The 16,550-nt window shown below is 60.5% G+C and overlaps 1 protein-coding gene and 1 long non-coding RNA gene across 2 annotated transcripts; one reads left to right on the top strand and one right to left on the bottom strand.

Moving 5' to 3' along the window:
• The first annotated feature begins 848 nt into the window (after positions 1-848).
• On the top strand, positions 849-8,068 carry LOC134149588 (apoptosis-inducing factor 3-like). The gene is made up of 17 exons (XM_062592825.1): positions 849-910; positions 1,091-1,200; positions 1,283-1,392; positions 2,073-2,117; positions 2,199-2,280; positions 2,415-2,527; positions 2,946-3,032; positions 3,515-3,606; positions 3,832-3,962; positions 4,559-4,674; positions 5,116-5,187; positions 5,501-5,564; positions 6,002-6,078; positions 6,160-6,277; positions 6,751-6,849; positions 7,333-7,408; positions 7,960-8,068. Exons 1-17 carry the CDS (start codon positions 849-851, stop codon positions 8,066-8,068), a joined length of 1,563 nt encoding a protein of 520 aa, XP_062448809.1.
• Positions 8,069-11,421: 3,353 nt separating this feature from the next.
• Positions 11,422-14,014, bottom strand: LOC134149503 (uncharacterized). Its single transcript, XR_009960451.1, has 2 exons — positions 13,928-14,014; positions 11,422-11,834 (listed from the first exon to the last, which is right to left on the bottom strand). It is a non-coding gene; the product is annotated as an uncharacterized LOC134149503 (long non-coding RNA).
• Positions 14,015-16,550: the final 2,536 nt, after the last annotated feature.

Below are 16,550 nucleotides of genomic sequence, written 5' to 3'. Positions count from 1 at the left end.
CCCAAAGAAAAAAATGATGCGCCAAACCAATTGCAGAAAGCGAATAAGCACCGCGGGCCGGCTCCTTCCCACGCCGGGCTCCTGCCCAGGGCGCCCACCTCCGGCTCCTGCCCGGCGCCGAGGCATCGCCCGACTTCCCGGGAGCATCAGCGCGGACGCGGGCCGGCGGCGCGGCGGCCAGGCGCGTTCTCGCCGCGAGCGCCCGGACGGCAGCGGGCTTTGCGGCCGGGCGGCGGGAGCGCGTGAGTAGCTGCGGGCGCTTCCCCGGGGAGGGGAGGGCGGACGGCACCGGCGCGGCGCGCGGCACGGCAGCGAGCTGTTGGTGCTGCACCTCGCGGCGTCTCTTTTCTCGCCTGTTCTGCGAACACCAACGCAGCCTCCGACACAGAGCCTTTTGTGCTTGGCTTTTCTTTCCTTTTTTTTTTTTCTCCCTCTGAAACAGAGAGGAAAGCAACCTTTCCCCACAGCTGTGGCTAACAAACGGCTTGCTAAGGCCGGAGGAACACCAATAATGAGTTTTTTTGCCTAATTTTTTTAGGTGGGAAGCTGTCTAAGGCAGGGCTTACCTGCATTTATGGCAGCTAGCGCCCATAAAAACCCTGGCACTGCAGAACGGGCTTCAAATTTGGTGATAAAGGGAGAAAAAAAAAGTGGAGAAATGCATGTTTTCTGTGCGGGTCGTTCCCCAGCGTCATCGCTGCTCCGGCTGGACGCCCAGGAGCAGCCTCGGGGTTTTGCCGCCGGCCAGGAGGAACGGCGGCGGCGCCCCGGCGCTGGGGAGCAGGAAGGCCGCACTCCGGGCGCCGCCATCACTGCCGTCCCTCCGCCTGCCCGCAGGCCCCGCCGGCATGGACTGTGGAGACACCGTCACGGCCGAGGTCTGCGAGGAGGCCGACATCAGGGACGGCGAGTGAGTGCCGGGCCACGGGAGGCCCCAGCCCCGCGCCATGAGGCCTGTGGTGGCCGCGGCGGCGGTGGCGGGAGGCCGGGAGGCGTCGCCATGGCGACCGCGCCGCCATGTCGTGGGCGCGCCGCCATGTCGTCCCCCAGCCCTGGCCACCCCACACCTCCCCATCCGCCTCTCCCACAGGCTCCGGGAGGCCGAGGTGGCCGGCCACACCGTGCTGCTGGTGAGGAACAGGAGCGAGTTCAGCGCCCTGGGCAGCAGGTGCCCCCACTATGGCGCCCCGCTCAGCAGAGGTAATGCCCCCCCTCCCGCCCCGCAGCCGAGAGCCCCCGGCTCGACTCGGCTAACGCGGGGTTTTATTCCTTTTAATCGCAGGCGTCCTGAAAGGCAACCGGCTGCGCTGTCCCTGGCACGGCGCCTGCTTTAACATCAAAACCGGCGATATCGAGGAGTACCCTGCCCTGGACTGTCTTCCCCGCTTTAAGGTGACGCCGTGCCCGCGTCCCCCTCATGCTGCAAACCTCCACCCGCTTTCCCCCGCTCGCTCCCGCGAGCGCTCGGGGCGCCCTTCCCAACGCCACGCTCTGGGTACGCGTTGCTGCTCGAGGGATGGTTTCCTCGGTTCGCATAACCCCCTGGCACTCCTGCATGCCGCAGAGCCAGCACAGCTCTTTTGGGAGAGGAAAGTTAAACAAACAAACAAACAAACAAACAAAAACAAAACAAAACCAAGATTGGTACCTTTTCCTGAGTGGTCCTGGATGAGGAGAAAAACTAGCAAGCTCGTTGGCACCAACAGGAGCTGCCACAGCTCGCCCTGGCATCACCGAGACCGATGTTCAGCTGAGTGGAGCGGGGCCACCACGAACACCCAGCGGCACCTGATCCTTGCTCCTTAGAGCTGGACTCCCTCACCCTGCTTCTTCCCAGGGGGTGTCTAGCTTTGTGTCCCAGACCTTTCCCTCCAGGCTCTAAACTGCGTGGCAGCTCACTGTTACCCCGCACTAGCAGCAGCACCAAGCCAGACCCCCTGCCCATGCCCTCACTCCCTGTGTGCCCAGAAAGCATGGAGCAGTATGCTGGCTCGAGCAGAGCTGCTCAGGAGCGCTCCTGCAACCACGCCTCGAGCACGGCGCTGAAACGCACTCTGCTTTCATCCCTTCAGGTAACAGTGGAAAATGGAAAGGTGTTCGTTACAGCAAAAAAGAAGGTATTGACCTTACCCGCCATCACTAAGCACAACCAGCACCTTGGGCTAGATATGATTTCAGTATTTCTCACTTTCTTCTAGGATCTTGAAAGCAGCCTGAGAGTGAAGGACACAAGCAAGCGGTGCCTTCTCAACCAAGACACAGTGCTGCTCCTGGGGGGAGGTCAGTGATGTGGTCTGTACTCTGCCCTCCCTACAGATGCTGGGAGCTGCCAGTCTCTTCTCCAGGGATGGCTTTCCTCTTCCCTCCTCGCCCACAGTGATGTGTAGGGGGGCTGAGTTGAGCACCTCTTGTAGGTGTGGCTGCCCTAGTCTGTGCAGAAACACTTCGCCAGGAGGGCTTCACTGGCAGGATCATCATGGCCACCAAAGAGAAACACATACCGTATGACAAGACTAAACTGAGCAAGGTTTGTGTGCGGAAAGGGAAGAACTGTGCCAGGTATCGTGTGTGAATCAGGGGCATGACCCGCATTCAGGACCAGGCTGAGTGACGAAATGATCCATTCTGCCAAGCCAGCCAGATCTCTGAGATACCTCTGAGGAAAGAGGGTATACTTCCCAGCTAATGTCTCAGAAAGTCTTTCATCAAAGTCCACCATAAGCTAGAGGTTTTGTCCCCTTCAGATGGATTTTCCCTGCTAGAGCTGTTTTGATGGCTTTTTGAGGGGGCGACAGGAAGATGATGGGGATGGGGCAGTGTGAGCAGCTGTGAGTCACTAGTGCAGAATTTTCCTCTTATGCAAACATGCTTCCCTGTAAACACTGCAAGAGTGTCACTGACAGTAGGAAGAAGTGCTTCACTTTACATTTCTGTTTTGTTCCCAGGAGATGAACTTGAAGGCTGAGGACATCTACCTGAGGACACCTGAATTCCTTGATGCTCGTGGCATAGAGCTCTGGACAGAGAAAGAGGTGTGAGAGCAGCTCAGAAGGGTTTTCAATGCTCCTGTCTCTGCTGTGTGGAGGGGATGCCCACATCTGCAGGCATAATGTTACATTTCCAGAAAGCAGGGCTCTGCTTCAATACACACATTATCTCCTGGGACAGCACTCCAAGGCCAGTGCTAGAGACTGTGTGTGTTTTGGGTGTAGTGTCTATCTACACTATACATAGACAGTTGTGCCCATCACATGCAAAAAGAGTCACCTCTGAAACTAGCCTTCCATGCACCCCGTAGAAGGACCCAGATTTAGTGCTGTGATGTTTAGTGTTCCCAAAGCCTAACACCTGTGGAAAGTGAGAAACAGGACCCTAACATTTTCTTGTCGTACCTTGGTGTTCGAATATAGGAGATTCGGTCACAAGCAAGCAGAACAGATTGACATGCAGGACAGCAGTGCTGGTGTCGACCAGAGATGCTTGTTTGATCTTTGCCTCCTGTCTTCTCCTGCAGGCAATGTCAGTGGACTTCCAGAAGCAGAAGGTCCGCTTCAAGAATGGGTCCTCCCAGAAGTACAATCACCTGCTCATTGCCACAGGCAGCCAGTGAGTGTACAAAACACTTGCCATGCACAAGATTTCTGACAGGACAAGATGGCTCTTCAGTAGCATCAGGCACTTTAGAGGCCCATGAGAGGAATGGGAATAGGGGGTGAGATAAAAGGATAGGGTGGGATGAGATGGCTAAGGGATTGCATAGGTTTGTGTGGCCTCTCTTCCTCCCCGTTTCATTTATAATCACGACACATATCTGGATCATCTGTCTTTCAGCCCCATCACCCTTGAAGTCCCAGGCGCAGACCTGCAGAACATATGTCTTCTCCAAACCCCGGAAGACTCTAACAAAATCTTAGAGCTAGCAACTGGCAAGAACTTGATGATCATAGGAGCTTCGTTCATAGGTACCAAGCTGGGGTGGATATCAAGTCGTTAATAATAGCCTTGAAATTCACTTCTGCTGTGTGCACAGATTAACGAAGGGCCCCCAGGGAAGGGATGTTCTTTGGCTACCTGGCTTGGTCCCTCCCTGGAGTCCTGTAGCTAGAGGGGTATGCATTACCCAGCATGCAGTATTCCTCTGATAGCCAGAAACTTCTAGAGGTGTAAACAGTTCTTGGACCTAAACAGAGGGAAATGTGGAAAGGTCTTTACGAAAAGGAGTTTGTGAAAAGGCTACTGTCCTTTGAGGGATCTGGACTCCCCAGAAGCACTGGAAAAGGAAGGGGATAAGGCAAGGAAAGGGGGCTGTTTTGCACACAGTCAGGAGCTTTTCTTTGCAGTTCCTAATATCTGGGTCAACAATGCATGAGAGCAGAGAATTGGAGGATGGTGGGGAGGAGGCTAAATATATCATCCCAGAAATGCATAGAAGAGCAGTTTAGTGCTGGCAGTACATTAGAGTTGTTCTCTTCATCTAGAAGGGGAAATGATTTCCAAGGAGGAGGGTGCAGGTTCATGCTTGTAGCAAACTCACCTTGGGCATGCCCTTTGCTTGCAGGAATGGAGATAGCTGCCTTCCTCTCAGACAAGGCTGCTGCCATCTCAGTGGTGGAGAAAAAGGAGTTACCTTTTCAGGATGTGCTGGGTTCTCAGGTTGGAGGTGTTACCATGAAGGTTAGGAAATCTGGTATTCATTTCTAGGACAGAGAACACACACCATCCAAACAGCCTTATGATCTGCACCAGCCCAGGAAATCCAGCCCTTGCTCTGAGTCATAACCTTACGTGTTTAGCCACCTTTCTCACATACAGCTCACTGAAGTGAGGTGTGCATACAAGGCTGGCCCCAATCTCCCTCACACAAGTGTCACATCTTTCCCGGCTCAGCTATATCCCTAAGCCCACCTCACTTACTGGTCCTGACCAGCATAGTTGAGCAAAACCAAGCTGAGCTTCCAGTGTGCCCTGCACGAGCTGGGAGATGAGGAAACGAACCCTCTCTGCAGCCTGAAGCAGCAGCTAAGCTCCCTGCCTGGGTTGTGACTGGGTACTGCTGTTTTTACCAGCCTCGACTTTCCTAGTGAGTGCTCATACCAGCATCCTCTTCCTTTTCAGATGTTGCAAAACAAAGGGGTGAAGTTTTACATGAAAACAAAAATCTCTGAGCTGAAAGGAAAAGATGGAAAGGTCAGTCATGCCCTTGTGATTCCTAAACTGATAGTTTTAAGGGGAAAACCCCCAAACTGAGGTATACGCCTAGGCTCTCTCTTCTCATGTCCAGACCCTCACTGCATGCAACTCTGGGCTGAAAGGGCACCAGCACATGTTTATACATTAGAGGCAACATCTTCATTTTCTCTTAATTCTTAGTAACATGTCAGTTGGACAAAGTGGTTTAAAGTCAAGATCTGAACCTAGGAAAGCAAAGAACCAGGCAACTGGGAGGCTGTGGGAATTAGGACAGAATTTTTACCCTTTGTTAATAATTCTTGCTTCTTAGGTCGCAGAGGCTGTTCTGGACAGTGGAAAGAAAATACCTGTAGATGTGGTGGTGGTTGGAATAGGTAAGAGACTCCAGTAACGAGAAAGAGGCAGTTCAGGAGATGGGGAAAGCAAACAGCAATCCTAGAGCACTCCAGTCCATTCCCAATGCACACCATTCCTTGCAATCCCTTTCTTACTGTATTATCCAGCCCTTCCTGCTGCCCTAAACACCTGAAAAAGTCAACTCACTTGGCAGGAGGCAAGCTCCGAGTTTGGCTTTGGCACATTTGCTGAGCTCTGTAGGTCACTGCTGTGTTATCAGAGCATGCTTTGTTCTGTGACCTGGTTTTATTGCCCCTGGATCAGCTCAGCGCCAGCCCAAGCACTGGTCACTGCTGCTAGCTGCTCTGGTCCAGGCAGACCGAACAGACACCAAAGGCATGTGCCTGCTGTAGGGGCCTAGGCCAAATTTCCTCCCTGCCTTTGCATGCGTGTGCCCTTGCTCCTTTTCCTACAGGGGTGTCTCCCAGCTCAGCATTTCTGAAAGGCACCTCCATTGCCAGGGACAGCAGTGGTGCCATCGTGGTGAATCTGGTAAGTGCCAGCTGGGTGTCCAGAGTCCTCACCCAGTCCCATTGCCCCTGTAATTGCACTAACTGTCTTCTGTCCCCTCAGCACATGCAAACCAACATCCCAAATGTCTTTGCTGCGGGTGATGTGGTTTCCTTTCCTGTAGCGTTGCTCAGTGGGAAACTGTCCAGCATCCATCACCAGCAGGTGGCTGAGGCCCACGGTGAGACAAGGAGCTGCCTTGCTTTTAGCTCCCCATGGCAAGGGGTATCCAGGAGGTGGGGCTGAAGGGACAACAACAGGATGCAGGGGGGCCCCACCTGCTGGATGGATATCCAAAGGCCAAAGCTAGGCAGAAGGGTCCACGGCCCACACACAAGCCTCATGAGCTAGCTACACACCCTTGCAAGTAAACTGATCGCTGAGCAGAAGCCTGGCTCCTCACAAACAGCTTACATGGAGCCAGCACCAGTGTGAGAGAGGAGGGGAGAGAGACTTCTCCAGGCACCTGCTCACCCAGTCTTCAGTGAGTCCAGACCAAGGCATATAAGTGCTCCACCCACATCAGCTCTTAACACAAGTGATTTCGGGCACCAAGAAGCCAGAAGGTGGGGTTGAGATGAGCAGGCTTAAAATTCAGCAACTTTTTGAAAATCTACAAGAAACAAAAATATTTCCTCTGCTGGGTCATCACAGGTCACATTGCTGCCTTAAACATGCTGAAGAAACAGAAGCAATTGCACACCGTCCCCTTCTTCTGGACTACAATGCTTGGGAAGAGCATTCGCTATGCAGGTAGGAGGGAGCAAAGAGATGAGAACAGCTGAACTGCCTCCTAGCTGAGCTGCTTGGGTATTGCTGGGTCTGGGGTTTATAAATATGCAGACCTTGTGCAGGCTGTGGGCAGACGCAGTTACAGAAGCAGCTCAAGCTTTGCACGCACTGCCACAGTGGGTTTATGAGCTCTGTCTCTGAGATGTGGGTCCACAAGATACACAGAGCCCTTGTTCTTTGCTGATCTCTAGTGGCTTAGAAATTGCAAATGGAGAACTTCCCTCTCCAAGCCGAGTAGAGGCTCAGGGTCATGACACAGTCCTCCACCTCCTGATCCATTCAGCTTGCCTGGGGCCTCCAAACTCACTCCTGATCCCCGTCCCAGCCGCAGCCCCAGCCCAGGGGGTCCCATCTCCCCTGCCTGCGCTCGCTGTTGGACTGTGGTGACAGTGGCAGCTGCCTTGCTGGAGCTCGCTGAGCAAGCTGCAATGACTTCTCTCACAGGCTGCGGGGAGGGATACACGGACACTGTTGTGAAGGGCAGCCTGGAGCAACTGAAGTTCCTGATCTTTTACATCAAGTGAGTGAACCTGCAGGCAGTCTGCACCCTGACACAGCAGTACTCAGGGAACAGGGCCCAATCCTCTCCCTAACAACCTGCAGAGCCTTCTTTGGTATGGACACAGCTCCAAGTCACCCTCCTGTGGCTACACAGCCCAGGGGACCACCAGCCATTGGACTGGCAGTGAAACAATTTCAGAGCACAGAGAGAAAAATGAAGCAGGACAGGCAAGGAGGAGAGATCGAGCTTCGAGCAGCTTCCATGAGATCGGATAGATGCCGCATGGCCCCATGACCAAATTGGGAGAGGCTAGCACTCCCTGGGACAGAGACACCAGCCAGGCAGGGAGCCAGGGACACATCTCCCTCTCCCACTGCCTTCAGACTCGGTGCCCAGCCTTCAGCAGCACCAGGTGGTCTGCTGCAAGTTGCCATGCATGCTGCAGTATCAGCTGTCCTGCCCTGATGGCTCTGATATACAGCTGGCCTACACCCACAGCAGCACCGGGATGCTGCCACGCAGAGTTATTTGCTCTGGCAAGATCCACATTCTTCTGCTTTCTCTTTCAGGGATGGCTATGTGGTTGCAGCCGCCAGCCTAAACTATGACCCCATGGTGTCTCTGATTGCAGAAGTTTTATACTCAGGATTACAAATCTCTAAAGAAGAGGCAGAGTAAGTGACACCCCAAGTTGTTGGGCCACTCTGCACTGCTTTCCCCACACAAGCAGACACCCCCTCTCCCCTCATGACATGTGAAATCAAGATGAGTTACTGCAAGTCTCCAGTGCCCCTCTTGTTTTCAGGGCCTGTGATACTACCAGCATACCCTGGCTGACACACACCTGAGCTCAGTATATGCACCGCCATGAAGAGCACAGAGCCAGCCAGGTGTTACCGCTTCTCAGCTCAACACCCTCCCATCCTGGCACAGGAGAAATAAAGGCATAAGCGAAGCGAAGTTGATCCCAGTTCCTGTGTTTTCTGTTTGCAGTCAGCCCTTGGCTTCAGGCTGCTCACTTATACACCACAGCCAAAGAAAGCTGGGACAAAGCAAAGCAGCACTTTTCCCCTCTCTTCTGAGTGAGATTTGCTACACTGGACAAAGGGGAGGGTGCCAGAGCCCTGGAGCTCAGCTCTGCTCCGCTGAGGATTTGAGTGGCGAGAGAAGGCCGTAAGCCCGTAAATACACCAGCTCTACCCACCCCCTGCCCCCAGCTTGCTGTTGGCAGGGAGCTTTCATTCAGCACGCCGGTCACACTGACCTTCTGCTTTCCAAAAGCATGTTTTCCCAGCAAGGGGAGCCGCAGCCAAGGCAAGCTGCTCTCTCACAGCTGGGAACTACGTAGCCTTCGTGCAAGGTATTCAGTGCGAGTTCTTACCCCTAAGGACAGACGGCTGAGATCCGACCTTTGAGTGAACAGCACCTGCTGGCATCGCTACAGCAGTCTTGAATATTGCATTAGCTACCACAGAGAGCACTTCCCACCACCTCAGAGCAGCCAGAGAGATCCAAGCCTTGCTAGCATACACACCAGCCCCGCGTGGCGTCCCTTCTCCTGCGGTGTCTGCGCGTGGGGGGACGCTTTGGGGAGACAGCCGGATGCTGCAGGAAGCACAGCCTCAGTGCTTCCTTAGTAGAGGAAGGAGTTACTAGATTTTGCAAAGCACCAGTAAGCAAGTCTGTGCTTTCTGCAGGAAACACTGCAAACACCGCACTTACTCACCGATCACATGGCCCTTGTGAGAGGAAGGGTAAGCTCTGAAAGCAGGGCAAGTTCCCAGAGGGACAACTACTTTGTCAGCCTAAAATCCCTCTGCTATTAGAATGGATGTAGGCTAAGCATAGCAGAGCCTGTTTGCTCAGCAAATGAGGAATGTACGTTTCAAACGAGAACAGCATCACCATGTCTGCTCTGGCACCTGACACACGAAGTTCACCTGAAATACTGCATTTTGCATTTCCTGACCTCAGCAGGCTTCATGCTGTTGAATTGCTCAGGGGAGCTCTCTGCCCCGAGACAGCCACGTCTCGCCAGGAAGAGAACCATGCTTTCGGTAGAGCACATCAGTCCTGCGTGGTGACAGGAGGAAGGAGCAGATCGGAGCATTGCCTGCGGGTAAAGGCACGCAGGGGCAGGGACACCAGTGCAAGCGGCGTGCGGCTCCCCTCCGTATCAAGCATTGCCAGCACCTTGCGGCAGTGCACCCATGGGGGCTGGGAAGCGTGGCCAGGAGCTGCTCCTCCTTGCCCTCGGGCCATCCTGCACGCACAACTACTATTTTTTGCCCCTCCGTGCACTCCAGGGCACGCTGAGCAGGCGCCAGCTACTCCGTACGAACTTGCAGTACAGCGACGAGGCAGCTGCTGCGGAAGACACTGGCTCTGGATCAAAGCGGAGGTGTTTTTCCACGATCCTTTCCGAACAGCGATCGATCCGAGTGGGCTCAGCAACTCTGCTCTCTCTGGGTGGCAGTAACCATGAAAAAACTCAGCTTCTGGTAACCATCAACATGTCAAATGGAGCAGTTTTCTATCAGACAGGCTGAAACGAAGGGCTCCAGGATGAGGAACGGTTAAGGTGTGCTCCCTCGTCACCAGCCCAACACCAGAGAGTTAACGGACACCAGGCTACTTTCTGCACGTTGCTGTGTGCCAAAATTTGGTAGCAATCCTGCCCTGGGCACCTGCAGCCTGGACAGGCAAAGTTTAGTTGAGACTAATTTCGGCACAGGAGCATTTCTCCCTGTGCGCCCTCCGGTCTAGGACAGGCAGCGATCCGTCTGTCAGGCTACGCCAAACACTAGCATCCAGACCCTCCTCTGCTTCCCGGCCACCAAAACAGCCTGGGAGCCGGTGGCACAGGCAGTGCCTTGCTCTGTCCCCAAGCCCTGCGGGGGGAGGCCATCTCCAGCAGCACAGGGGCGCCCGGGGAGCCCTGCCCGGCTGCACGGGGCTGGGAGCCGCTCCGGCAGCGGCGGCCTTTGCTGCATCACCCAGTGGCCTGACCTGGGAGAGATGCTTGGGAAGGGGGCTGAGATGCAGCAAGGAGAAATCCTCCCCCAAACACAGCGCAGGGAAGGGCCTCGAGGGACTGTTCTCCATCCTCACAGCACTTGCGCATAGACATTTTGGCCATCCCAACCTGCGTGGCGAGTTATACTGCTCCCTCCCACCCTTTCCCCAGTGCAGGGCGGAGAGGGGAAATCTCCATCCCCAGAGAACAGCTTCTGAGTCCCCTTCACATCCCCCTTTCCACTTCTGTCCAACAGAGAAACGGAGCCTAAAACACAGATGCCTCCAGAAAGCTTCACCCAGACCCCTGCCAGCACTGCGATGCCCAGCCCACTCCATCCAAATACCTGCAAGCCTGGCGCTGCCGCAGAGCCGGCTGCAGACGGGGCCGCCCAGCCGGGGTGCCGGTTCCTGGAACAGACGGCTGGGGCAGTGCGTGACTGTGCTCTGAGTCAGCCGCGCACAGCCTGGCTCCACCACACCCAGCGCCGACCCGCACAAGGGCAGCTTGTGTTTCCGGAGCCAGGCCCCTTCCTCCCCTCCGGCCCCATCCTGCCGTGCTGCCGCAAGGCTCCCGAGGGGCTGCTGCGGGCCCCTGCTCACCTGGGAAGGGGCGTTCGCTCCTCACCCATCAGCACCCAAGCCAAACCCACCGTGATGCCTCCCGCGCATCCATCTGTGAGCGCTGCCATTAGATGCTCACAGGCTGCTTGTGGGACCACCCCCACTCTTCCACGCGGTGGCCAGTCAGTCCTGCAAGCTAGCTGCGCCCTGGGCTGATCAGTGCAACACCCAAGGTCAGCCCCTTTTGCTCGTGCCAAACCAAGGGGGCCCCAGAAGCCAACCGTCTTCCCTCTGGGCATCGAGGCACTGCCCTGGTGCAGCGCTGGCAGGGGCTAGAGTGCTCTGACATTATAACAACCTCCCCACTGCCCCACAAAGACCACATCCACCACATCCTCCCCATCAGGCAGGTCCTGAGCCTGGGGATCCTGTGGGTAACAGACTTCCTAAAAGGTACTGCACAGTAAAACAGAGTTTAATATGCCTGTCACGGTCTTCTCTAGTTCTCTTGGTTAAGCGTCACCCCATGGTGGTGACCCCACTCCCCATTTCACAGCCCTGCTAGTACGGCTTTCCAGCATTCCCACTGCCGAGGCTCGGTTTGGAGGCTGCAAGGAGAGTTCTTCTTCCCAGCAGGGCCCATCCTCAGCCCGCAGAAGGGTTAATTCATCAGATGCTGCAGACTCGCTCATCTCATCTTGTTCAGGACACGGATCTAGCTGATGTCCAACAGCCCAGCGACAAGAAGAGAGTGGCTACATTCAACAGTTCTTCAACTGGCAGCTTTAGCTACTAGAGGAGGACATAAAGCTTGCCACTGAAGAACTGGTGCTGGTTAGCCAGAAGCACGGCAGCCGGGGAGCAGCTGGGAAAGAAACACACACGTCAGAGCCAGGATTGAACACTGCTAGCCTGAAACGGCACCCAGACCCCTCGCCCGCCGCGGGGAGAGCCAACCCAGCTCCTCACCCCCTCCTCAGCACCAAGCACCAATCTGCTGCCTCCTCCTTCACTTGTGGAAGCTCCTCGGTGCTGGGCGCTCGCAGGAGAGTGGCCACGAAGTGGGCCACAGCAGCAAGCTACTGCAAAACTGTTACAGGAGACCTGGAGACAGCTCTGCCCTCGACCCTTCCCCAGGCTTGACATCAGCCATCCCTCCCCTTTCCCAAATCAGGTGGTGCTTTTGCTCCGACACTCGCAGCAAGCCCTAAAACTTACCAAATGCCAGCAACACATAGGGGAAAAAAAAAATCAAGGCCATTTCTGCTGGAAAACAGAGATAAGACAACTTGCTCCTGCAGGAACGAGCGGCCCTAGCAGGAAGGCCAAGGCAAGGACCGAAGCCACCAGAGGCAGCCAGCTCTCGGGGCCTGCTGCAGCCACAGGACAGTGGCACCAGGTACAGGTTAAGGCATTCCCCAGCTGCTCACCTCAGGCATCTCGGCTGGCTGGGTCCCACCTGGCCGGGGGCCAGCCACCGCCTGCCAAGGAAGACACTTCATCAGGCCTCCGCTGCCAAGTGACCACCAGGGGAATTCAGGGAGCGGAGCTTTTTCATGTCATTTTATAAGAACGTGAGCAACACAGCCCACGGGCCGGCCTGGGACCCCACTTCTTCCCCCTCCTCCTAGGAAAAACCCTCTTCTGCTCAGCCTCGGCCCTGTCTGCACTTCAGCTGCGGGGCTGATTTCTGGGAAACTCCCAGGCATTTACAGCCGGCTCGGACCTCCCAAGCAGCCACGCTCGCTGAGGGGAGAGCCAGCCCCTCTCACCCAGGGGGCCACACAGCAGCTAACGCGGCTCCCCCGGAGCATCCTCCCTTTGGCATCACCCCAAAGGGTATTTGGGATCTTGCCAGGCCCTGGGCGCCTGCTTGGCCTCGTGCCTCCAGCAGCGGCAGGGGAAGCCCAGACCCCAGGAGGGCCGAGGCTGGGCATCGTGGTGGGGGTCTGCGGGTGGCACCAGCAGCACGCGGGGCCGCGGGCGGGCAGCGGCGGGTTGGGGCACAGCGCGGCGGCTGGGCCGGCGCCAGGCCTGGCGGGGATGCCGCGCATTCCTGGCGTGCCGGGTACATCTGGTCCGGATTCCAGCGCGCAGCTCCGCTGGGGTCCCGCCGCTGCTCCACCCCCGCCGGCCCATGAATCAGCACCCGCTGCCGAGCCGCCGGGCCCCACCGGTGCTGGGGCTTGCAGGGCAGGGCGGGGGCCTGGCCTGTACCGGGAGGACCCCCAGCACCATGGGGCCCCGCCTGCAACGGGCTGCAGGGAGGGCAGCAATAGGGGCTCAGCTATGATTTCTGAAACCCCCCCCCCCCAATAAAACCGAGGCTTCCCCAACCGAGGGTCCCTCTCCCGGTTAAACCGGCCACCTCCCCCTCCTCTGACATGCCCCCACCCGGTAAAGCCGGCTCCCCCCAGCAGAAAGCCAGCCCCACCGCCGGCCGCAGTAAAGCCGGCCCGCCCTCCCCCGCCGGAGGGGCAGACGCCCTCCCCGTCCCTTCGCCCCCCCCCCGGGATGCTCCGGTCCGTGCCCACGGCGGGGAGCGGCCCCGGGGCAAAGTCTGCCCCGCCCGGCCCCGGAGTGAAGGTCACCCCCGGGGCGGCCGCCGCCCGCCGCGAGGTGGCCCCAGCCGCGGCCCCAGGCGCCCCACCGGGACCCACCGGAGGGGAGCGGAGCGGAGCGGGGCGGCGCCCCGGCCCGAGCCCCCTCCCCCCCCACCGCGGGCGAGGTCTCCGGGCCAGGGCGGCGCCCGCGGAGCCCCGGAGGCGCCGCGCCGGGGCGAGCCCGGCCCGCCGCCGCCTCGCCGCCCGGGGGAAGGTGACCTTCGCCGGCGGGGCTCCCGAGCGCGGCGGCGGCGCTCGACCCCCCGCCCTGCCCGGCCCGGGGCACCGGCGGCGCCGCGCGGGGCCCGCCCGCCCCCACCTCGGCCCCCTGGCGGCGCGGTCTTACCGGACCCACCTGAGCGCCCGCCGACATCTCGCTGCGGCCTCGCCGTCGCGTCGCGTCGCCCCGCTGCAGCGGCGCCGCCGCCTCCCCCCGCGCCTCGCGCTCGCCGGCTCCCGTCTCGGATCAGCTGGTGGAGTCATGACGCAGCCACCCACCGGCTCCGCCCTCGGCCAATCGCCTCCCGGCACGGACGGCGCGCGCCCCGCCCCCCCCGCGGCACGGCGTCCCCGCGCCTCGCCCACCCCCGCCTTGATTGCCGCTCGGCGCCGCCAGTGGCGGCCCAGCACGGCCCGCCGCCTAGCCAATGGGAGGAGAGAGCTAGCGGCCCGCCCCGCCCATCCCCGCGGCGGGGCACTGGCCGGGGCCCTGTCCAACCAGCCACCGGCGGTTGCCTAGGAAACGGCTGGGCGGTGTCCGCCGCGGGGCATGCCGGGAGCTGTAGTTCGGCGCCGCACGAGCGCTCCCGGCATGCCCCGCGTGCTGTGAGTTGGCATTTTCAAGAGGGTGAAACGAGGGAGCGGATTTATGCGGGGGCGGCTCTTAAAGGGCCAGTCCCCGCAGACCCGGCCGCAGCCCACTCGCTGCTAGCCGCCCGGGGTCGGGCATGGCCCGTCGGCACCTGCCTGCGGCCGCCCCCGCTTCCCCGAGCCGGGCATGCCACGCGCTGGGCGCGGCGCTGACGGCGGGCCGCGTCGGCCGCCACCTCTTGACCTCCGGCAGGCGCCGCCTGCGCCTTTAAGACCTTATGCTAGTGACACAGACCGATTCCGAGAAGTTGCTCCAAGTTGGTGGCCAATCAGAAGTGAGCTTCCTCACTGGGCACCAATCGGCGCGCGGCGGGGGCGGGGCCGGAGGAACTCAGCTGAACCCAATGACTTGGCAATGCCGGCCGGCCGCGCGATGACTGGACAACTTCTTTAAAGGGGCCGCGCCCGGCCCGCGCCGGCCGTCGGGGCGGGGGGAGGAGGGGGCGGCGCAGAACGGCGAGCGGAGCCGCGGCGCTGAGCTGGCCCGGGCACAGCTCGGGGTCCGCCGCTCCGGCGGGGGCGATTCTCGCGGGGCGGCAGCAGGGGAGCGGGGGGGAGAGGGCGCGCCGGTGCCTCTTTAAGGACGTTTCCTGCCCTTCGCCCCAGTAACAGCTGATTGCAGCGCGGAGAGGGGGCGGGGGGGGCCAATGGGCTGGCTCCACATCCCGCCCACGTGACTCCCACGCGCCGCCGCCGCCACCGCATGCGGCGCTGCCCGCCTAGAGCCCCCGGCGCCCTCTTAAAGGGGCCGCGGCGCCGCGCCGCGGGGAGCGGGTGCGCCCCGACACGCCAGGCCCCGCGGCCTCTTCCCCTGAGGGCAGCCCTGGCGCCCCCAGGGCCTGGTGGGAGCGCCCAGGCCGAGGGGTCGCCCCTGGCCCTGGGGCCGCCATCGCTGTGGGGATGCCCCCAGCCGGGGGCTGCGGCCTGTCCCCTCCGCAGGGGCCGAGCCTGGTCCCCGCTGCGGCTCTGGGGCTCGCCCTCGCGGCGGCCCGGCCTGCACCCGGAGGCCTTCGCAGCGCCGAGGCGGGACCCGCCGCCGCGCTCGCCTGGGCGAGGGCCTGCCGAGTGGGAGCTGCCCTCGCCGCGGCAGGGCGGCCTGGCCTGCGGCCTCCACGCCCGGCCCGCTCTCCAGGCCCCGTCCGAGCCCGACCCCGGCTCCGCTGCTGGATGAGCCCCGGGAAGGGCTCCTGCTCAGGCAAGACGGAGACTCGCCCGCCTCCGAGCGGGAAAGCTCGGAAAGCGGTTTGAGGCCTTCCCGGCTGAGGCGGGCCCCCCCTGGGCGTGCTGCTCGCCTCCGTGCGGCGGGGCCGCGGCGCGCCACAGGGAGCGGCCCTCCGAGCCCCCGGCCTCCAGCACCCCCAGCTCCGGCCACCAGGCTCAGCACTTAGAGGGCCTCGGGGCTCCGACACCCGCAGCCGGCGGGGTGGCCGGGCCCCTCCTGCGGCTGCAGGGACCGGGATCGGGGACAGCGTCCCCAGTGCCAGCAAGCCCGGGCCCATCCGAGGGAAGGCCCCCCCAGGGCTGGGGGCCACCCGGGGGGGGATGGGGGTTCTCAGCCCCCCTTCTCCCCGCGGGGCTGGGGCTCTGCAACCCCGCTATGGGTCAGCAGCCCCCGGCGGGGCGGGGCGAGCCGGGCACTCACCTGCCCCCTGTGGGGTCCACCTGCCCTGCGCCCGCCGCGGCGACCCCTTTAAGGCCGGCTGCCTCGTCAGCGCGGCTCGCCGGATTCCAGCTGACAGCCCGGAGCGCCTTTGACGTCACTGTGACCTCAGCCGGCTGGTTGCGGCGCCGCGTCATGCCCGCGCGGGGGCCCCCAGCGCCGCCGCCTGCCCATGTATAGGCACCGCGCCCCGGCGTTGCGTAACGCCCCCCCCGCCCCCACCCCCGGCCCGGCCCGGCCCGGCCGCCCGGGGCCCCGCTGCGTCCCAACTCCCCCCGCTCCGCCGGCGGGCTGCGGCCGCTGGGGGGAGCCCGGCACCCGGGTGCGGGGCCTGGGCCCCCCCCCCTCCCCGGCCGGGAAGCCCCCTCGGTGCCCGGGGGGCTGCGGCGGCGGCCCGGCTGCAGGTGCGGAGAACGGGCGCCGCCCGCTGGTCCTCTCCCAGGAGGGT

This window comes from Rhea pennata, chromosome 20 (assembly GCF_028389875.1).
Source record: "Rhea pennata isolate bPtePen1 chromosome 20, bPtePen1.pri, whole genome shotgun sequence".
NCBI classification, from domain to species: Eukaryota; Metazoa; Chordata; class Aves; order Rheiformes; family Rheidae; genus Rhea; species Rhea pennata.
The sequence above is the reverse complement of the archived record's forward strand: the minus strand, read 5'-3'. Positions and strand labels throughout refer to the sequence as shown.